The 18,164-nt window shown below is 38.4% G+C and overlaps 1 protein-coding gene across 2 annotated transcripts in view; it reads right to left on the bottom strand.

Annotated features, from left to right (window-relative positions):
* Nucleotides 1-9,444, bottom strand: part of LOC118212829 (alpha-catulin-like) — a 39,817-nt gene extending 30,373 nt beyond the window's left edge. The window contains exon 1 of one of the 2 annotated variants that reach the window (XM_035391252.1): nucleotides 9,111-9,444. In XM_035391252.1, coding sequence (XP_035247143.1) covers nucleotides 9,111-9,206 — 96 coding nt within the window. In that variant the 5' untranslated portion in view covers nucleotides 9,207-9,444. The remainder of the gene's footprint in view (nucleotides 1-9,110) is intronic. The other variant, XM_035391342.1, reaches the window with a different exon arrangement.
* Nucleotides 9,445-18,164: the final 8,720 nt, after the last annotated feature.

Raw genomic sequence — 18,164 nt, forward strand, 5'->3', positions numbered from 1 at the left:
CAACATCCATTATTGGATCCAACATCCAATCCAACATCAATCCCTTTTAATGGATTAGTAATACAAAGAATAGGTCAAGTCCATCTTTTAAATCCGTAAGTTGTGCCTATATCCATCAGTTTTGTCCCTAGGGAACCAAGTCCTCAGCACCATGACATGAACAACATGGAATATGGATGAGAGGGGAGTAACCATTAGCCTAACCTTAAGCCCTGGGGCGGCAGTGTAGTTTAATGGGTAAGAAACTGGTCTTGTAACCTAAAGGTCACAGGCTTGATTCCGGGGTAGGACACTGCTGTTGTACCCTTGAGAAAGGTACTTAACCTGCATTGCTTCAGTATTATATCCAGATGTATAAATGGACGCAATGTAAATGCTATGTAAAAGTTATGTAAGTCGCTCTGGATAAGAGCGTCTGCTAAATGACTGTAATGTAATATAATGTAATGTAATGCCCAACCTTAAAACCCCGTGTTGGATTTCATCATTTCCAGTATTGCCTTCATACTGTCTGTGATTCAGTACTCAGGGTGAGCACATGTTGTTGATGTAGGTCAGAGATTAGAGACGTACATGACAGTTAAAAATGCAGGGGATTCAATCAACATTTGTCCTTATATCTTGTTCACAATTCAATGCAAATTTTCAATTTTGCCTCACAAATGAGTGTTCATCAAAATGAGATAATTACCATTTGACAGCGAGGGAAGCAACTAACAGTTGTGCTTCCTGTTTCTAATGTTAAAAACAAAACTTTACGCAGGGGTGAGGTAGAAATTTTGGCTGAAACTAAACTTTACACAGGGGTGAGGTAGAGCATAGAGCAGGTACTGCACATATCCATATGATACACACTTACCAGTCTTATCAAACTGATCTCATAGAGACTGCTGGGTTGCTCATCCTTTTGAAGGGATAGTTCATTTCATGCTCCTTGTACTCCTCTGTGTTTATTCCCATGTCAACACTCTAATCCACTCTGGAATTTTAACGGACAGACTCTGGGTTATGTGTCTACTGGGAAATGGAGACAAAATTGAGCTAATATCACTCTACTGCATCTTTCACTTACTCATTCAGACAGTAAGAATGTGCACTGAGGACTGGAAGTCTTACCACATAATTCAAAATGGTCTATTAGCACAACGGCACAACCAATAACATTTACCTCACTGCCAGATATTACATGTAATAAAGTAGCAATGTGGGGTCATGGGAATGAATTCAGCTTAGAGTATACAGCTTGTTTATACTCTTGAAAGTGTAAAGTACTTGAATCAGTATGTAATTTCTATAATTATACTACGTAGAACACTTTGTATATCGACATTTTCCAAGCAATCAAAAATACAGTTTAATGATATGCCAAACTCCATGTAATGGCATTTGTACTATATTAGTAAAAATTAAGATATGAAATAGTTTTGAAATGCATGAAAAGGTAAGTGCAGTACTGTGAACACATAAATGTTTAAAATAAATCTGGTAGTTATTATGTTTTCATAATTTTGACTCAGTGATTTGCTCTCTAATTTCTCTGAAAGTGTCATCTCTTCCTAGCTTTGCGCCATACAAAAAAAAAAGGAAAGAAAATATCCCTGCAGATCACTTACTAGATATTTTAGTGCCGCAATTACAGAAAATCAAAAATGCAAAACTTGGGTATCAACAAGCTACTTATTGCAAGTGGTCTGTTTGGTGCAATTTGAGTGAAATAATGTGGAATGAGCTACAAAATTGTGCTAGTAATGTTACATTGGTTATGTTTTACAATACACTAAACAACCCAGCTTGCTAATTAGTATTCATTGAAGTCAATGCAAGATGAGCAGTAGTTTATTCAGACATGGAGTGACCAGTCATAGGAGAAACCTGAAGGGGGGAAGTGCCAAAATATTTTCTGTAACCCTGGCATGTATGGTGGAATCTTGGGTAATTGGGGCCCTCAGTGTTTAGTCATATAGTCTACAGAAGCTGACTATACTTAGATCAGTAAAGTGTTCTGGCCCCTTTTTTCGTAAATTTTGATTTATAGGAAATTCTATGTAGATTGTAAACAGCAATTTCAGGGAGAATGATGCTCTTGATTTGATTAGCAAATTCTGCTGCATTGCTGGCTGCTCCAACATTGTGCACTAAATAAACTGAAAGCACAGTGATTGGCATATTTAGTACTGTGGAAGCTCAAGCTGTTCAGTATATCATCCAGTGTTGTTCCTCAAACTTATTATTGAACTTTGATTCAGCAAAACTGCACTGAGCTCTGGTGTAACACTAAAAGCATCAGTTGAAGACATTGTAATGTTTTCCCTGTGCAATATTTCACAGAATTACATTTTTATTTGTTTGGCAAATGCTTTTATCCAAAGTAGACTAAAGCATAAGATAATTAATACGTACTGCCCAGTAAAGCTGGATACGGTTTAACAAGTACAACAAGTTTTTTTTTTGATATTCCAACAGATTGCAAGCAGTTCAAGAAGTTCCTTCACACCCAGTATGCTGAAATGAAATCAATGATGTTGATCTTATTTAATGGAAACTCATGCATGGCCATTGTCATGCGCCTTGGGCAGCAATGTCACAATGTCATGTTCCCTGTTGAAGCTGTGTTGTCCTGCAAAGAAGATTTCTCCTCATAAATAGCGTAATAAACATCTGATTTGATAAACAACAGAAAGAAAATAACATTAGTGAAGAGAACAGGGAGACTGTGGCACAGACCATGTGGCAACTGACTTCCGACCCATATACAAATCCCCCATTCAGCCAGGGGTTACCCACCGTGGCACTTTGTGTATTGTGATCCACTCTCTAACCCTAACCTTTGCTTTCCCCCTGCTGAATAAAGTGAAAGAATACATAAGAAATTCTGACTGGACAATTGGACAATCCAAATTCAAGTGGGATTGGATTAATAAATAAAAAAATGAGAACAATCTGTTCAGCCCATTAATATCAAACGATGGCAAATGACAATGCATTTTCCTTGCACTTTTCAGGTACAGTTGAAGATTTCTCCTCATGTCACAAACCCACAACATCACCAAAAAAGTATGTATTTAAGGATATTTATATAATAAAGATATGTGCACAGTTTCCAAATAAAAAAACACATTAGTTTTGTTGTTTAGAACCTTTAACAGTTCAATTCTACTCAGAGGTTGCAGTTATGGTATGGACAAATACCAGCTTACTACAGTGGGTCGCCAGGGTCGACTGTGATAACTAAATAATTCATTTAAGCTGTGTCTGTGTGCAGAGAGGTCACGTACTTTGAGGTAATGACCTCTGACCTTTTCGCCGGTGACCCTCCTGGTGCCTTATCCCGTAAGAGCCGGATGACAGAAACCTGAGGCTTGCTGTGGAATGTAGTCAGTGCAGTCAAAGCCCGCTTTGGAGTGAGGGTGGTCCTGTCGCCCACTGAAGGGGGCGGCTTTCAGTAGCACAAAACAGTCTATGTTAAAACAATCTGAGGCCTCTGTTTTATCAATTTTTTTCTCCATTAGTTGCCACCGTCTACCCATAAAAATAAACAAAATGGTTATGAATTGACGGCTCATTAATAATGACCAGTAATAGCATAGATGGTTTATTCACTGTTTCACTGATGTGATAGGCAGAAACAAAGCATAAGACATTCTGCTAAATGAATGTGAGGTGCTGAAATATGTCAGTGTGACGAGCATTGCCTTGGCCCATCTGATTTTCTGGCTGCTGTAAGGCCAAAAATATATAAAAAGGTGGGTGGAATGACACGCTATTATCCAAACACCGCCACCACGCTGTCAGCACTTTTAAAGTCCTTCGGGAGCTCCGTCTCTCCTGTGGGCTCTCTGGTGATAAAAGAGACCTGTGGTTAGTACAATAAAGTCCTAATCTTTTTTCGGCTACACGTTCTGTGGTTTTTCAGATCTATATCCTCAGGAAGCCGCATCCTCTTTAGTCCAATACTATTTACTGGATCTGTTATGTTTGATGGCCCATTATTATACAAAGCAGTTAATCAGCACAGCATCTCACTGTGCTGATTTTCCTGTGAACAAAGATGAAATTTCCAGCTCTCCTTGGACAAAATTCAGCAGTTGGTAAAAGACTGCTGTTTCTTGGCTGAGTGCTCAGGGCATCCAAATAACAAAAAATGAATAAAACTTAAATTCAGGATCTGCATGAGTAAAGGAAAGCAAGGGATACCCAGTGAGCTAAATGATCCTGAATAATGAATATTGAAACACTTCATCAAAGCAGACATCCCCTTCAGGACCAGCTTTTGCAAATTTCCACAAGGCATAGCAAAAGAAAATGCAAGAGCATAATAATGCGGTCCTAAACATCATGACCATCTTTGCAACAAAAAAAGGAACATAATAAGCAAATGTTATCATGTGGGAACTAAGAATACCCAGGAGACCTTCAGTGAGAATGACCAGTAGCATTGTGAAGCTCTTATAAATAGGGCAGTGTTGACAGGGCACATAAAAGACCTCTTTCTGTTTCCTCTGCCCTGTAGTGAGAACAGTACAACATTTCTCTCACTGCTGTCTTCTATAACCCTCTGGAGGTTTACATCACAATAACCATTGTCCTTGATGAAATTCGCTGAGCCTTCTGATTGGTCAAAGAAAGTTGAGTCAACTGTAAAAAGGGAAAACGTAAAAATCAATCTGTCAGCAGTATATGAGTTGTTAAAAGTCTCTTTTCTGTGTTGTTACTATCTGAGCCAAATCAAAAATTTACTGTAGCTCTGTGTCTGAGTCACCAAGACCATAATAATGTATCACCCCATAGCTCAGAAGATCTCAGTACTGCTGGAATATTGAGAAGGGTCAAATTGGTTTTGCACCAAAAAGGATGCAGGTACAAAAACAATGTTCTAGCTGCAGTCAGCAAAACCCCATCCAGAAGTCTAATCCAAAAGCAACCTGGTCCATGCTCGTCTTGTCCTCAAATGTCAACCATGACCACAACCACAACCTTGTCTTCATCTTCAACCCCAACCCTACAACCTTCTCTTTAACCCCAACCCTAAGTAAAATGGTTGGGACTGCATTCATTTGAATAAATAAACTGCATATCACCGAGGCTCTTGTCATCCACATTATTCTTACAAATTAATTGGTGAAAGACTGATATGGGAACATGAATGGTTCTGCACCCTGTACCAGGAATACTTATACTTACAACTGTTATTATGACATTTTATCACATTATGTTTACAAAGATGAGCTTTTTTACTGAGCTCTCCTTTGATACAGCTGGCACATGAAACTGCATTGCCAAGTGCTTGCTGGTCAGTCCTCAAGTCCATCTTGCAAACACAAAATAAATCTTGAACACGCACTCATTAAAAACAGTGACAGACTGCACTGTATCAATGAGTGACAGTGTAATACTCTCTGAGAGCGCAATTTCTTTTTTAAAATAATGCTTTACGTAATGATCATAATCATTTCTGTAATGAGCACAACTTCAATATAACAATTAGAGTTATTAAGTTAGTTTGTTATGGGTTATCACATAATAATTCTAATTCTGGATGTATCACTTCTCAGCCAGCAACCTAACTTAAGCAAACTAATGAACCAGGTAGATTAGTTTGCTTAGTACTCATTTATGATTTGGTATTGGCTGTAATTAGCTGGTCTTAAATAACAGTTATTTATTACCAATCATCAGATTGATAGTCTACCAGTGTCCTTATGACCAACCTTATGTTTCTAGAGGCTATAAATATGAGCAGATTAATTCTACAACATTAATTCACAATAATAAAAATGTCAATTGGGAAATTAACTAACCTTTTAAAACAATCCTGTTGAGAAATGCAACCAAGCAGTTTTCAATAATTTATGACTGAATATAATTTACACGGCAACACCAAAAGAATGCAGTAGCAAATGTTGGCGCTTGTTTGACAAGCACATGGTGAAAATACAATTTAATAAAGAAATATCAGCCCATTACATGTTACCTTATGGCGTTTTAGAGCTACAAGACTATAAAAGGCAACACCTATGCACAGCACATATTTTGGTCACACTATTAGCTTGTACTAGTCACATGACCCCCTTTATTGTGAGACAGTCACTGCATCACTACAGCCCATGTGCCTTGTCAGCAATCCTCCATCTGTTCTCCACCAGCAGCCCACTGGTTATAAACACAGTAACTTCCCCCTGGTAACATTTCTAAACCTCATCACAATCATGCTTGATGTGGCTTCACTGTCAAAAATGTCCCAACCATAAAATTGTCATGCCTGACACATCTATTCCCACGTCAGCTACTCCGGTCTAAACACTGAAACATTTTCAAGAATCAAATGTTCTCAGCATGCTTTTTCACTGCAGCAACTATAATTGGGCTGCAGGTATATGTAATTTCCCATACTTTATGGTGTCTGAATGATAATGTTCATATTTTACACTAAGTTGTTCAGGTGACATTAACAGAACTCAAAATCAACTTAGATTCTCTCATACAGTAAAATCACAATCCAAGTGCACCCCGTAATGAAAACACAAGCAGAGAACTTCAGTTATAGTGTTAAGACAAAAGAGACCACCTTCTGTCTAAGAAAGTGCAGGGCTGCTGAGATGGAGATGATTACAGACAGGTTCCAAATTAGAATATGGAAGGGCCCAGTGGAACAGCAGCACTGTGAGATAGGCGCATGAATTCTCTGGGTGGAGGGCAGGGGTAAGGGAGCTTCACTGTCACATAAATTCACCAAAAAGCCAATTGCTGACCGTTTAAATATTAAAATATTGATATGAGAGGAAACTTGCTGAGTCAGCATTAAATGACCCTAACTTTGTCAGATGGAATGGTTGCAAGATTAGATGGGTCAGGATGACAGAATGTGGCCCAAAGATAGGAAATGGCCAATGTGATACTGCAAACACATTTCCACTCCAGAGATATTATGGACTTGTTCATATTGGCAGGGCTGCCCATGCCCAAATTTACTCTCTAAAATTGCAGGACCTTTGCTTGCCATTTACTTTTTCTGTAACCTCTAGTCTGAAGTTGGATATCTTCTAACAACTGGGTACAAGCACAGTGTAGTGCCCATATTGAAGTTAAATCTGCAACATTTCTGTAAATACACTGCTGCATAACATAGCACATGGGCACAGAACAGTAATTCTTGCCTGTGAGCAATGGCTTCCAGCAACAGGCAGGCCTTTAAATTACAGGCTGATTAAAGACCTTGGACTGAGACATTTAGACAGCCCATGTAAACAATGACTCCTGTTCAAAAGGAAGACCGGGAGCCAGTCACCCCACATGCCCTCCGTGGCTGGCATCACACAGGGCTGATGAGGGAGGCTGAGAGACGCAGAGACACACCGAGATTAGCTGTCTGCCTCCGAGTGCAAGACGTGGGGCCGGCCTGGTTACCCTACACTCGCAATCAGTGCTTTTTCTTTCAGAGCTGTTCTTAGAAACAATGGGAACCTGCCGGCTGGAACAATAATGAAGGACTCTATGTGAGCTAGAACTTCAGATGATCCCTGATCAATGTTTCTTGAGGTTTTAACCTTTATTCCCTTTGCAACAATCGTCACAACACCACTTCTATCACCACAGGTATTTAATTTAACAAAAAGATATTCAGTGGCATTAGTTTTACACTTAAAGTTCATAAAATCCTAATATCCTGTCACTACAATCCTCTGCCAAGCTAAGATTCAATGTACTGTAGACAACTTATTTTGCACTCTATGATCCACCAGCACCAGAAACAAGCATGACAGAGAACAGTGCAACTGATGGCTGGTGATGTAGGCTGATTGCTGTAGCCTGATGGACTGGGGGAGCTGCTGTGTACCAATGAGTCAGGGGTGAATTTACCTGAACTTGACCTCCGTCACAGGACAATGCTACAGCCACTCATGTCTGATCTCATGGAATATGTGGCCACAGTCAGCACTTGCACAGACCACATGCAGGCTCAGTCACAATTCAATCCTGGGGGACCACCGAGTCTGCTGGGTTTCAATGTTTCAGCACCATTGGTTGTCTAAAGAATCTACACACCTTGATCTCAAGTCCTTAATTGGCTGCTCTGCTTTAGGGCAAAACACATCAGTGCTACAGCCAAATGCACCCCTCAGGAGTCCTATGAGGGCCCCTTCTTTAAAGTCTACTGCATACCCATGGAACTGGCTTTCAAAGCTGAGTGAAATAAACGTTGCACAATATCATCTGAATGCTATTCCATTCAGGCAACTACACAAGTTTTGTCACTGTTACATAAGATGGAGTTTTTGCTGAGGACATAGGAGAAATTAGCCATTTTTAGTAATAGCAATGATATTTTCAGGTTTAATATTGGACTTATAATATATATAATTATAGAATATGATATGTTCTGTTAAAATATTTCATTCTGATAAGCCAAACAATGTTTCTATAATCCTGTATACCGAATACTTCGTATGCTGTAGGCTACCTGAACAGCCTAGTAATTATTATACAGAACTTGCAGGTACTGTCGCGTGTGGAGGCTATTACAGGTTCATTCCCCCAATCCACGTATGTTTTAAATAATGAATTAGCTCGCTAAATGTTTAATACCATAAATGGTTAAAATGAGATTCCTTCCTTCGAATATTTGTTTTATATACTGATCATAGTCTGTCGTTTTTCTCCTTTTATTTCTCCTGTGCCGTTGCTACAAGGCGAAAAAAAGTTTTAGCAACCAGCTAGCAGGGACAGTAACAAGCACAATCATGAAAGTACAAATGTACATAATGGCATCAAAAAGTCAACTATATAAGCTATAAAAGGCACTAGTTGTCAGTAATACCATCACCCAAGATAACTGAGCATATTCTATAATTCTCATTCCTCATCCCATACATGTAAACAAACAGTTGAAGTGACACTGTGTAACTATTTATACAAATCTGTTCGCTAATTCAACCAGATTTAGCTGACATTCAAATGCGCCTGGATACAGTTGCAATAGCAACACCACAGCCAAAATTCGTGGTGAAACTCTGTTCAATACACAACTCCGCAGTAAAGAAAAATGTTACGAAGTAATGCAAAGATAAGGATAGGCTAATATAAAGTTAAGGCTGCAATGTCGCACAATTTACCTGAGAAACCAGAGGGATGAGTGTCTGCTCCACCGAACGAGTTTTGATCTCGAGACCGGAATCGAAGCTGCTATTGCCGCAAGGAGATGAAGCCATTCCCGCCGATTTATTTTTCTGGAGCAACACAGTTTCAGGGTTAAATTTTTTGTTCCTGTGAGCGATAGAAAAAAAAACCCTGTTTGTTTTTGCACTTTCTGTAATCCACTCGTGTCCTGCTGTGTTCTTACTAAACGTTTTCCTGTAACTCCAAGCAGTTTACCGGACCACTGCAAGCTAAGCGAGCTGCACTGCCGACTGCAGTAGTGATAGAGACCAGAGCGACTACTGCCCGAAATCTGCCGAGCTGTGAGTGACATTACCCTGACTGGAACACACACACACACACACACACACACGCGCGCACACGCACACACACCTTTCTCCCTCATCCTCAATATGTTGTGTGTTTGCACACTGCATGGTAGGGCTCAACAAAAGTCGATACATTCTGACATTTGTGATTGGTATCGCTGTTTCCATTTTAACATGTGGTAACTGCACACACAGTAATTGCACACAAAAGTGGTAACCTCACACTGCATGGTAGGGCTCAAAATTTTAAATTCAAGGTTTGATACATTGATACATTTGTATTTCTCTTCACAACATTTCAACGTGTTATTACTGCACACACAGTAACTATGCCATATTAGTGTTGCTTATTAAACAGGGATTCTTATCCAGAACAAAACGACATACACTTTATCCTGTACATATACAATTTAGAGGTAGTCTTCACTAGGATGATTCAAGTGAAGTTGCCTACCCCGCTCAAGTTTACAGCAGTACTACCTCACCCCACTTCCTCCAGACTTTCTGTTAGCAAACTTGAGCCACCAGTCTTTTCTTCTTCTCTTATTAGCTCTGCAGCTGTAGTGTGTCAATGTGATTGGCAATCAGCATAGAAGATAAGGTATATGTACAAATTGATTCAAAAACATATTGGAATGTAATGAAGACCCGTTCATAAGGCTTTATGTATGTTGAGCAACTTTTTTCACATATAAAATCAATATCGTGTCATTAAGTGGTATAAACAAAAGAGGTAAAAAAAGAGATGAGGAGAAGCTGGGGGTGCTGGCACGAATACCCTGCATGCCGTTTTGCTGACATCAGCTTGAGCACAAGGCAGCACCTCTGTTGAACATCTGCTACCCATTTTGTGTGACCTGCAGGGTGTTTTTTTTTTGTCCCCTGATCACATGTTTTTTTTTTTTTTTTTTTTTAAATCCAGCTCCTGGAGAACCTCTGTAGCATACAGTATACCACATGCTGATGTTCATTCCTGCTGTGCTTGATAAGATTTGACTGAGGTGTTGATTGAGTTCTAAACTGTATTTGATTTTTCACTAGTCATCTGTTTTAAGCCATTGATGGTATGTCAATGGAAATCTTTCCTGTGATTTCTGAAACTTAGTTCTGTTAAAAAAATAATAATTTTTTTAAACTTTTGTTTATATGCCATTGTACCTTAATAAACAAATTTGGAATGTGTATTGTATTATAATTTGATCACAAGCAGTTGCAGAATTAATAAGGATGGGTCTTCTAATTGATTAGTTAAACAGGTAATGATTCCAAGGCTGCTGGGTGGCTCATTCTGTGTGGCTCAGGCACAGTTCTAGTGCCTGGAGGGGCCCCACAGTCTGGTACAAATCCAAACTATGGCAGCAGCCATGCAGGACAATGCACAATTGGCTCTAGAATCACGCTGGGATGCAAGAGCATTCGCCAGCGCAGCATTCCATTGGTAACAAACGACCCCTGTATTCAATCAGGTGAACACAAGTTTACCTGTTGAGCTGCAAATAAAGTGGTTTCTGACTCATGTCTGTGTGAGCCCCGATTTGCAAACTGTGGAGTGATAAGAAGCAATGGCTACTTCATGTGCTTTGTAGGAAAGCACATGCTGACAAACAATAGCAAATCGAGCACTAGAACATTAGTAACTGCTCCTCTGTTTGATTGTACTCAAAGCGCTCAGGGCGCTGCTCCAGAATAGCTCTTGGTACCGTTGAAAACAATTGTGCAGTGCGATCAACAGGTACGTTCTGACTCCTGGTAGTACATAACGCCATAACAGGTCCAAGCATATTTTGTTTTCTGGCGTTGGCTGTATGGTAGGTTGTCTGGTGTTGACTGTATGGTATGTCATCTGGAGTTGATTATCGTATAGTCACATTTTGGGATGAAGAGATTACTCTGTGGCCTGTGTAACACCCACTCGTTCAACAATGAGATACTAAATAAGCCTTTTTTACTGATTTAAGCAAGTGATTTAAGTGCTCTTTAACTAGGAGGTATTTATTTATTAATTATACACATTTCACTGACCAAACAGATGCGTGGAATTCTGTTGATTTAAAACATTTGACAAAAGTATTACTGACATGAAAACAAGGTGCATGTAACTGTTTGTCGGTAGACCAGATTGCACAGAGTGAAACATAGCTATGCAGATCTTGCTTTTCAGTATTAACAAAACAATAAACAATGCCTGACATCCTGGTACCTGAATATTCCCTCAAATGGGCCACCATGCTCAGACCAGATAAACTTCGCGCACAACCTGGTTTGAAGACCATACTTAGTTACATAATCTCCTCCCTGCAACACACTGTTCATGCAATGACATTCAAGTAGATTAATTACTCAGATGACCAGAATCTCAAGTAAAAAAGAACTGAAATATGCATATAAAATTAATCCATACGGAGGTAATTCACGTTCTGGGGTGAACACAGAAAATGAACCATTCTTTTAAAGTCATAATTAAAAAGCAGATGCCTGTGCATTTTTAAAATGTATTTTAATTTTTAGTTTATTTTTTGGCATTTTACTGTTTAAGCAAAAAGGGAGGAACAACAGCTATAGTTCAGTAATTAATATGGACTTGACATATTAAAAAAAACCCAAATGTTCCTATGTCTATTTTATGTGCAATAGAATTTTGCAAAGTCCTCAGGTACATGGATTGTATTTCAGCATTCACTGGGGATATTGTGCCACCTACTGGACAGAAGATCTTACAACAGAAGGCTTAAAATGGATTTGAACATTTTAACCTTATGTCAGGGAGGTCAAACATAATATAAAAAAGATGTAGTCACTTGATCAAAGGCTTTTATGAAACACAGTTCCAAGTGTTATAAATATTAATTAACACTAAATAACATTTAACTTTGGTATTAGATATCATTGTATGACATTTGCACCATATCTCTGAATAGCTATATTACTCATAAGGAAATCTGGAACAGGCCTGTTAGTTACGATACAAAAAAGGCATCGTCCACAAGAGTGTGTGGACTGGCACATCTATTTCTGCTAGGAAGTGGGCAGGACTGCGTGCCTTATTTAGCTGTCATTACTCTTAGCTTTCGTGTTTGCTGCCAAGCCATGGGAAATTATAGTCAAGCCAGATAACAGGGATGTCTGTAAACACAGGCAAGGCACTGTTGTCTGCTTCTCTAGCAGTCTCCACGCTAGTTCCCAATGAGGAACAAGAGAGACATGACAATTTGATGAAATCCTCATTAAAGAGTAACACATACTCATTTATGGTCAAATAAGTCAAATTTAATATCGGCTCATAGGTTGTGTGTTTTTGGCAAGCAGTATTGTGATTCATTCTGAATGTGTTACACTTACCGGACATATTCCGCACTGTATTTGTTCACTTTGTTACTCCTCTCAATGAGAATGGTTGTCAGGCTTAAAAAAGAATAGCACTTCTCTGAATTTCCATGGCCCTGCAGAGACACCCGGTTAGTCATTACCAACATGTGTGCACATTTTGTTGGCTTCACTCATTCTTAGGAGGTGGTAGTCGCCACTCCATACAGTAAGTACATCTAAACCTAGCAACCTTACTGTTGCTAATCAGCTACATTCAGATCAGTCTCATTACATGGAATATCCTAGTTGTTAGGGTCCTCAAGTTAGCAATGTATGGAAGAATAAAAGGCTAACAATTTATTTTAATTCTTTGACTGACCAGACAGAGATTTTTACTCAAATGTTACTCCACAATTTTAGATTTTCAAATCAGCCCTAGCCTGCAGTTGTGGTGAGGCAGTTTAAATGAAAATCAACTATTAATAATACCAGTGAGACATGTAGTGCAGTCAGTAGGACTACCCACTCTTCAGCTACAGTATATTCAGTATGATTCCCCCTGTGTGCGTGAGGGCTTGTTTCTTGTCAAGCCACTTTTTCAGCTGCGGCCTCTTCCTTATCTGTAACCCTCTCTGATGTCTGCCTGTCTGAATAAGTAAGTAGGTAAGTAAATAAATAAATATATGAATAAATAAATAAATAAATAAATAAAGGAAGTTGGACTGCCCTGCTCTCCTTAAAAATAGTGTTGGTGCTGCTATGTTGCTGATTTGCAGAATGCTGGAGAACCAACAGCTGACTTTCCAAGTGCTGGCTTACTAAAGTTGAAAGCTAACTGATCATAGTCAAATAACATGGCTTCAGAGACAAAAAAAATTGCAACAGTCTGACTTTATAACCGTTACCTAACTTTTCTACTGACAAACAAGTTCCAGGAATCTACAAATGATCAAACATCTTTAGTATGTGTTCTGCATATAGGTATATGCATTTCTGTCCGAATCATCTAACCTTAAAGGCCCTTGCGTTGCCCATTGTTATAAAAAACTAGATTCAAAACATAGGTGTATATATAACTGTTCTGCCTAAAATTGAATTAATCGATCTTAATAATAGTTGCAATAATGTTTTATTCCTGCAGGTGGTACTGTGTACCAGTAAGAATGCCGTCCGGAACAATGTGCCAACTTATCCTGCATGTAAGGATGAAAACATAATTGCTGCTTAGAATTTCACGTTCGCTGAGGTTCACGAAGAGCATCGACTGTGTTGGATTCACTCGAATTTCGTAAGGCTGATCGTTTTATGAAGTTTACCACACAATAGGTTTTATAATAGACGTCAGGTTTTTCCTTTTTTCCCTTGAATCACACTGGTGAACACCTGGATGTCAACATGATTAACTGTGTTACATATTTAAAATAATAATTCGGGAGCGGGGGAAGATTGACGATCGTTTGTGGGCTATAAATGAAGGATTTAAAAAATGTAATGCGGGAAAAATCCTGTTGTGGCAACATTTCACAGTACCCTGATCAAATGTCCCCTGGACGTTCCTCCAGTGGTGGCGCGTTTGTTGATCTCTTAGGCCTGTGTTGTGTTTTTGGGGGACAAGCGGAGCAAGAGACCCTGCTCCTCCGACAATTGGGATCTCTGAAGCGGATCGCGGAACATTTGCTAACGCCTAGCTAAATTTAACTGAACGGTGGAACCTGAGAAAAGCATGGTTCCCAGCTGCCCGACTCTATAAAGGAAATAGTCTTACTCCGAGGGCCTGCATATGTCGCCTACTGTAGGAAAATCAATGCAGTGTCCCCAGACAACCTCTAGGCCTTGCTTCGTTTAGGCATTCCTCTGTTTAAATGACGTTGGGCAAACCCGTATTTCTCCCACGACAAACGTTGCTTTTATGTGTAGGGCTACCACGATTAGTCATGGTATTTGTTTTGCACCATTCATTTATTGTGTTATTGGCTTTGGCTGTGCTTGCACGTGCTAATGGTCGTAGTAAACCAATCCCTTAGTGTATTCTTCATGAAAAAACAAACAAACAAAACAAATAAAAAATAAAATAAAACTAATGAACAAGCCACGTGAATTACCTGCAATTTTACACTTTATTTCTACTGACTGAACAGCTTAAAAATATTCACAAGGGAACTGTAATATATACAGGGCACAAAGCAGTTCCATAGCAGTGTTTGAAATGTCAACCCTCCACTGTGCTTTGGATTTGTTAGTTTCAGCTGAACTGACCATTAGCTTTCTTGGTTTAAATAAGGAAAAACTCTCTTAATTAATTAAGGTAATTATTGACATTTACTGCTTGACTTGCAGCAATTTGGGCTAACAGTATGTTTTTAATGTAAATTACTTTTTGTAATTGCATACCTTTGGTGATTCAACACCTTTCTTTGTAGTTTGGTGGTACACCATTCCTTAATATAATTGGTTGCAGTACTTATTTTATTTTATAGTAATTGTGTGGTGTAACGCTGATCTAAAGAAATCAGCGATGCTATTTTGAAGATGTGGCACTGCACTGTGTAGTCAGTGAGTGGTATAAACAGTGAGTGGTGATTTTTGTGGTGTAACATTGCCCTATGCAATCAATTAAATTCTTCATGGGCCTTAGATTTCACTTGTTTTTGTGAAATGCAAATACTTTATTGCTCCATTTAATAGGTAATTTCACTTTGAGTTCTTTTAAATGAGCTTTGATGGACCCACAATACATTATTAAAAAATCCCATAATCCTTGTTGTTAATCCCTTGTTAATAAAAACAATTCAGTGCTTCAAGTCAACTGTATCTCTCTCTTTCCCTTTTAGAATCATGTTTTGAATGACTTAAAGCACTGGGAGCACATCATCTTAATCTCATTAAGACTGGAACACATTTCAAAAAGGCTGAGTGAGATTTTTCCATAGTTAATCAGAGAATGTGGTTGACCTTCCTCACATAGGGCCTCTGTCCTGATTAATGCACACCATTAAATAAGTTCACTGAACTCCAGGAGGTACAAACAAGAAGGTCAGAAACATCGGTTTTAGGTGCAATTAAGCCCAGACCTCAGACTTTGATGTTGATAGTGTGTATGTGTGCGTATGTGTTTGTGTGTGCGTCAGAATGTTAAAATAAATATAAATAGCAGTTTAGCCAGTGAAGTTCACCGAAATGTCATGACCTTGGTAATGTTCTACCCATTGTTAAACTGAAAGCAGGTGCAATGAAAGCTGAAAGAGGTGTTGAGGTGTTATTTTGCTGACCTCTCCTTCAGTAAAAAGAGTGACAACAGTTAAGTATCCTGACCCCTACTGGCATTTAGAAGAAAACTTTGTGACAGACATTCAGACAAATACTCAGATCAAAAAATTATTGGGAAGCTATGCAGATGAGAAATCAAGTTTAGTTTGCTACTTACCTACTGTAGCTAGGTATATATTCAACCTTATAACATATACAGTGCACTCGCCACCCGATTAAATATACGTAATGTACTTGTTGCTTTCTGATTTAAAAAATCAGCATTGAACTGCATGTTAAGTTTTTATTTTTGAGGGTATATATGACACATAATTCCTTTGCTCTCCATTTTGGCAAGAGAACAACAACCAGGATAGAGTCTTACAGCCCTGTCTAGCCTTACGAGCAAACCCACAACGCCATGTTAAGAAATGTTAAGTGGGCTATAATTCAGGCTTGTAATGAGCTCTGATGACTTCAGACTGTGGGAAAGCGTCTAATATGTTCTATCCTGATGGATTTTTCTGGATATGAGGGTCTGCCAACACAAAAGCTAAATAAATTGCAAAAGAAATAAAGCTATGGAAGGAACAGAGTGATATAAGCTGTCTCTACAATGCCTAAATGATTCCCTCTGCAGTTTCAGTGAGTGAAGGAGCTGCAGTATGGATTAAATGGCAAACTAAACATGGAGGGAAACATATTTTAAATTCTTCCTAATTGTGCTGTTCCGTGGGTCCCTGAGCAGTTAATATTCTGTAGTGCACACCCAAAATCTTCACAGATTGACTGAGGAGAATGGACTATTATCTGGAGAATGTTGTAAGAAAAATAATGGAAAATACACATTTTAAGTATTTGGCTAATGATGATAAAATTTGCACAGCTGAGACGCTTTTGGCAGGTGCATCACAGAAAATATCCTTTGAATAAATAAACACCTCCCACTTACAGGCTCTAGTCACACAGTCATCTGTCACAGAGACTGTCTTCAGAGCGTACAACGGTTTCATCTCGGTTTGTTCAAAGTAATGTAATGTGATGCAATGATATGCTACATTAATGGAATCTAAACAATGCAGTTTTATTACTGAAAGAGCTCTTTTGTGCATTGGATATTCAAATAAGTTGTGTGGGACACCAAACCTCATACTAGTATATTTCTTCATAAGACATATAAGTTAAAATAGCAGTACATATGAAGAATGCTACAAATAATAGCAGTACATATAAGAAATGCTAGTAATAATAGCACTACATACAAGACATGCTAGTAATAATAACAAGCAAATTATTTTAAAAGAATTATGATGTGGAATGCTTTTTGTGTAAATTTGTGTGTGCATCACATGGTTTAATATAACATTATTCTGCTGAGTAGGTTAAATAGCTTAGCTGCTATTAGCTCGTTTGTGATCATGTGTTCCAACTTAGGAGCCAGGGTGGAGTCCATTTCTAAAGAGATGTTTGAAAACTGTAACAGCCACAGACCACTTTAAAATACTTTTTTTTTAAAGTTAAAACAAATAGCCTGTAGAAATATCTGGGCAGATTACAGAATATTAAAATGTATATATTAATGTATATATTTTTTAATATATTTTTTTCAGAGATGTGGGGGTAAAAGGAGTCAGTTGTGGAAACAACTCTCTAAATTATACTTGACATACAATGATGAGAATTGTGTGAAATAGTTCGAAGATCATAAGTAGAGTATTCAAATACTGGTTTGACTGAGCACAGGCCTAAAGGCTGTAACATTGTGTCTCACATAGACATTTCAAAAGAAAACATACAGACATATTGGTCTTCACATTATTTGTGTGCCCATGTTTTGATAACAGGTCACCTAAAAACAAAAATGAATCTATAGGTTATCGCATGAGGTCAAATATTTTTACACTTATCATACACTTGAGCTCATTTATTTTTTGGTCACATGAATATGAGATCTGAATGATGAATGGATGCTGCTATGAGCAAAAAGTGCCAAAGTAACTTAATATATAGATTTTTTCCAGAAATATGAAATGCTGTGGCTAGTTTTCAAAACTAATATTGTTATAACATTTGGTAAATCCAAATAAACATTGAGAAACATGATGGCAAGGGGTTGTACTTAAATTCCAAAGATGATAACTGTGAAAGGTG

Source organism: Anguilla anguilla, chromosome 1 (genome assembly GCF_013347855.1).
Source record: "Anguilla anguilla isolate fAngAng1 chromosome 1, fAngAng1.pri, whole genome shotgun sequence".
Lineage (NCBI taxonomy): Eukaryota > Metazoa > Chordata > Actinopteri > Anguilliformes > Anguillidae > Anguilla > Anguilla anguilla.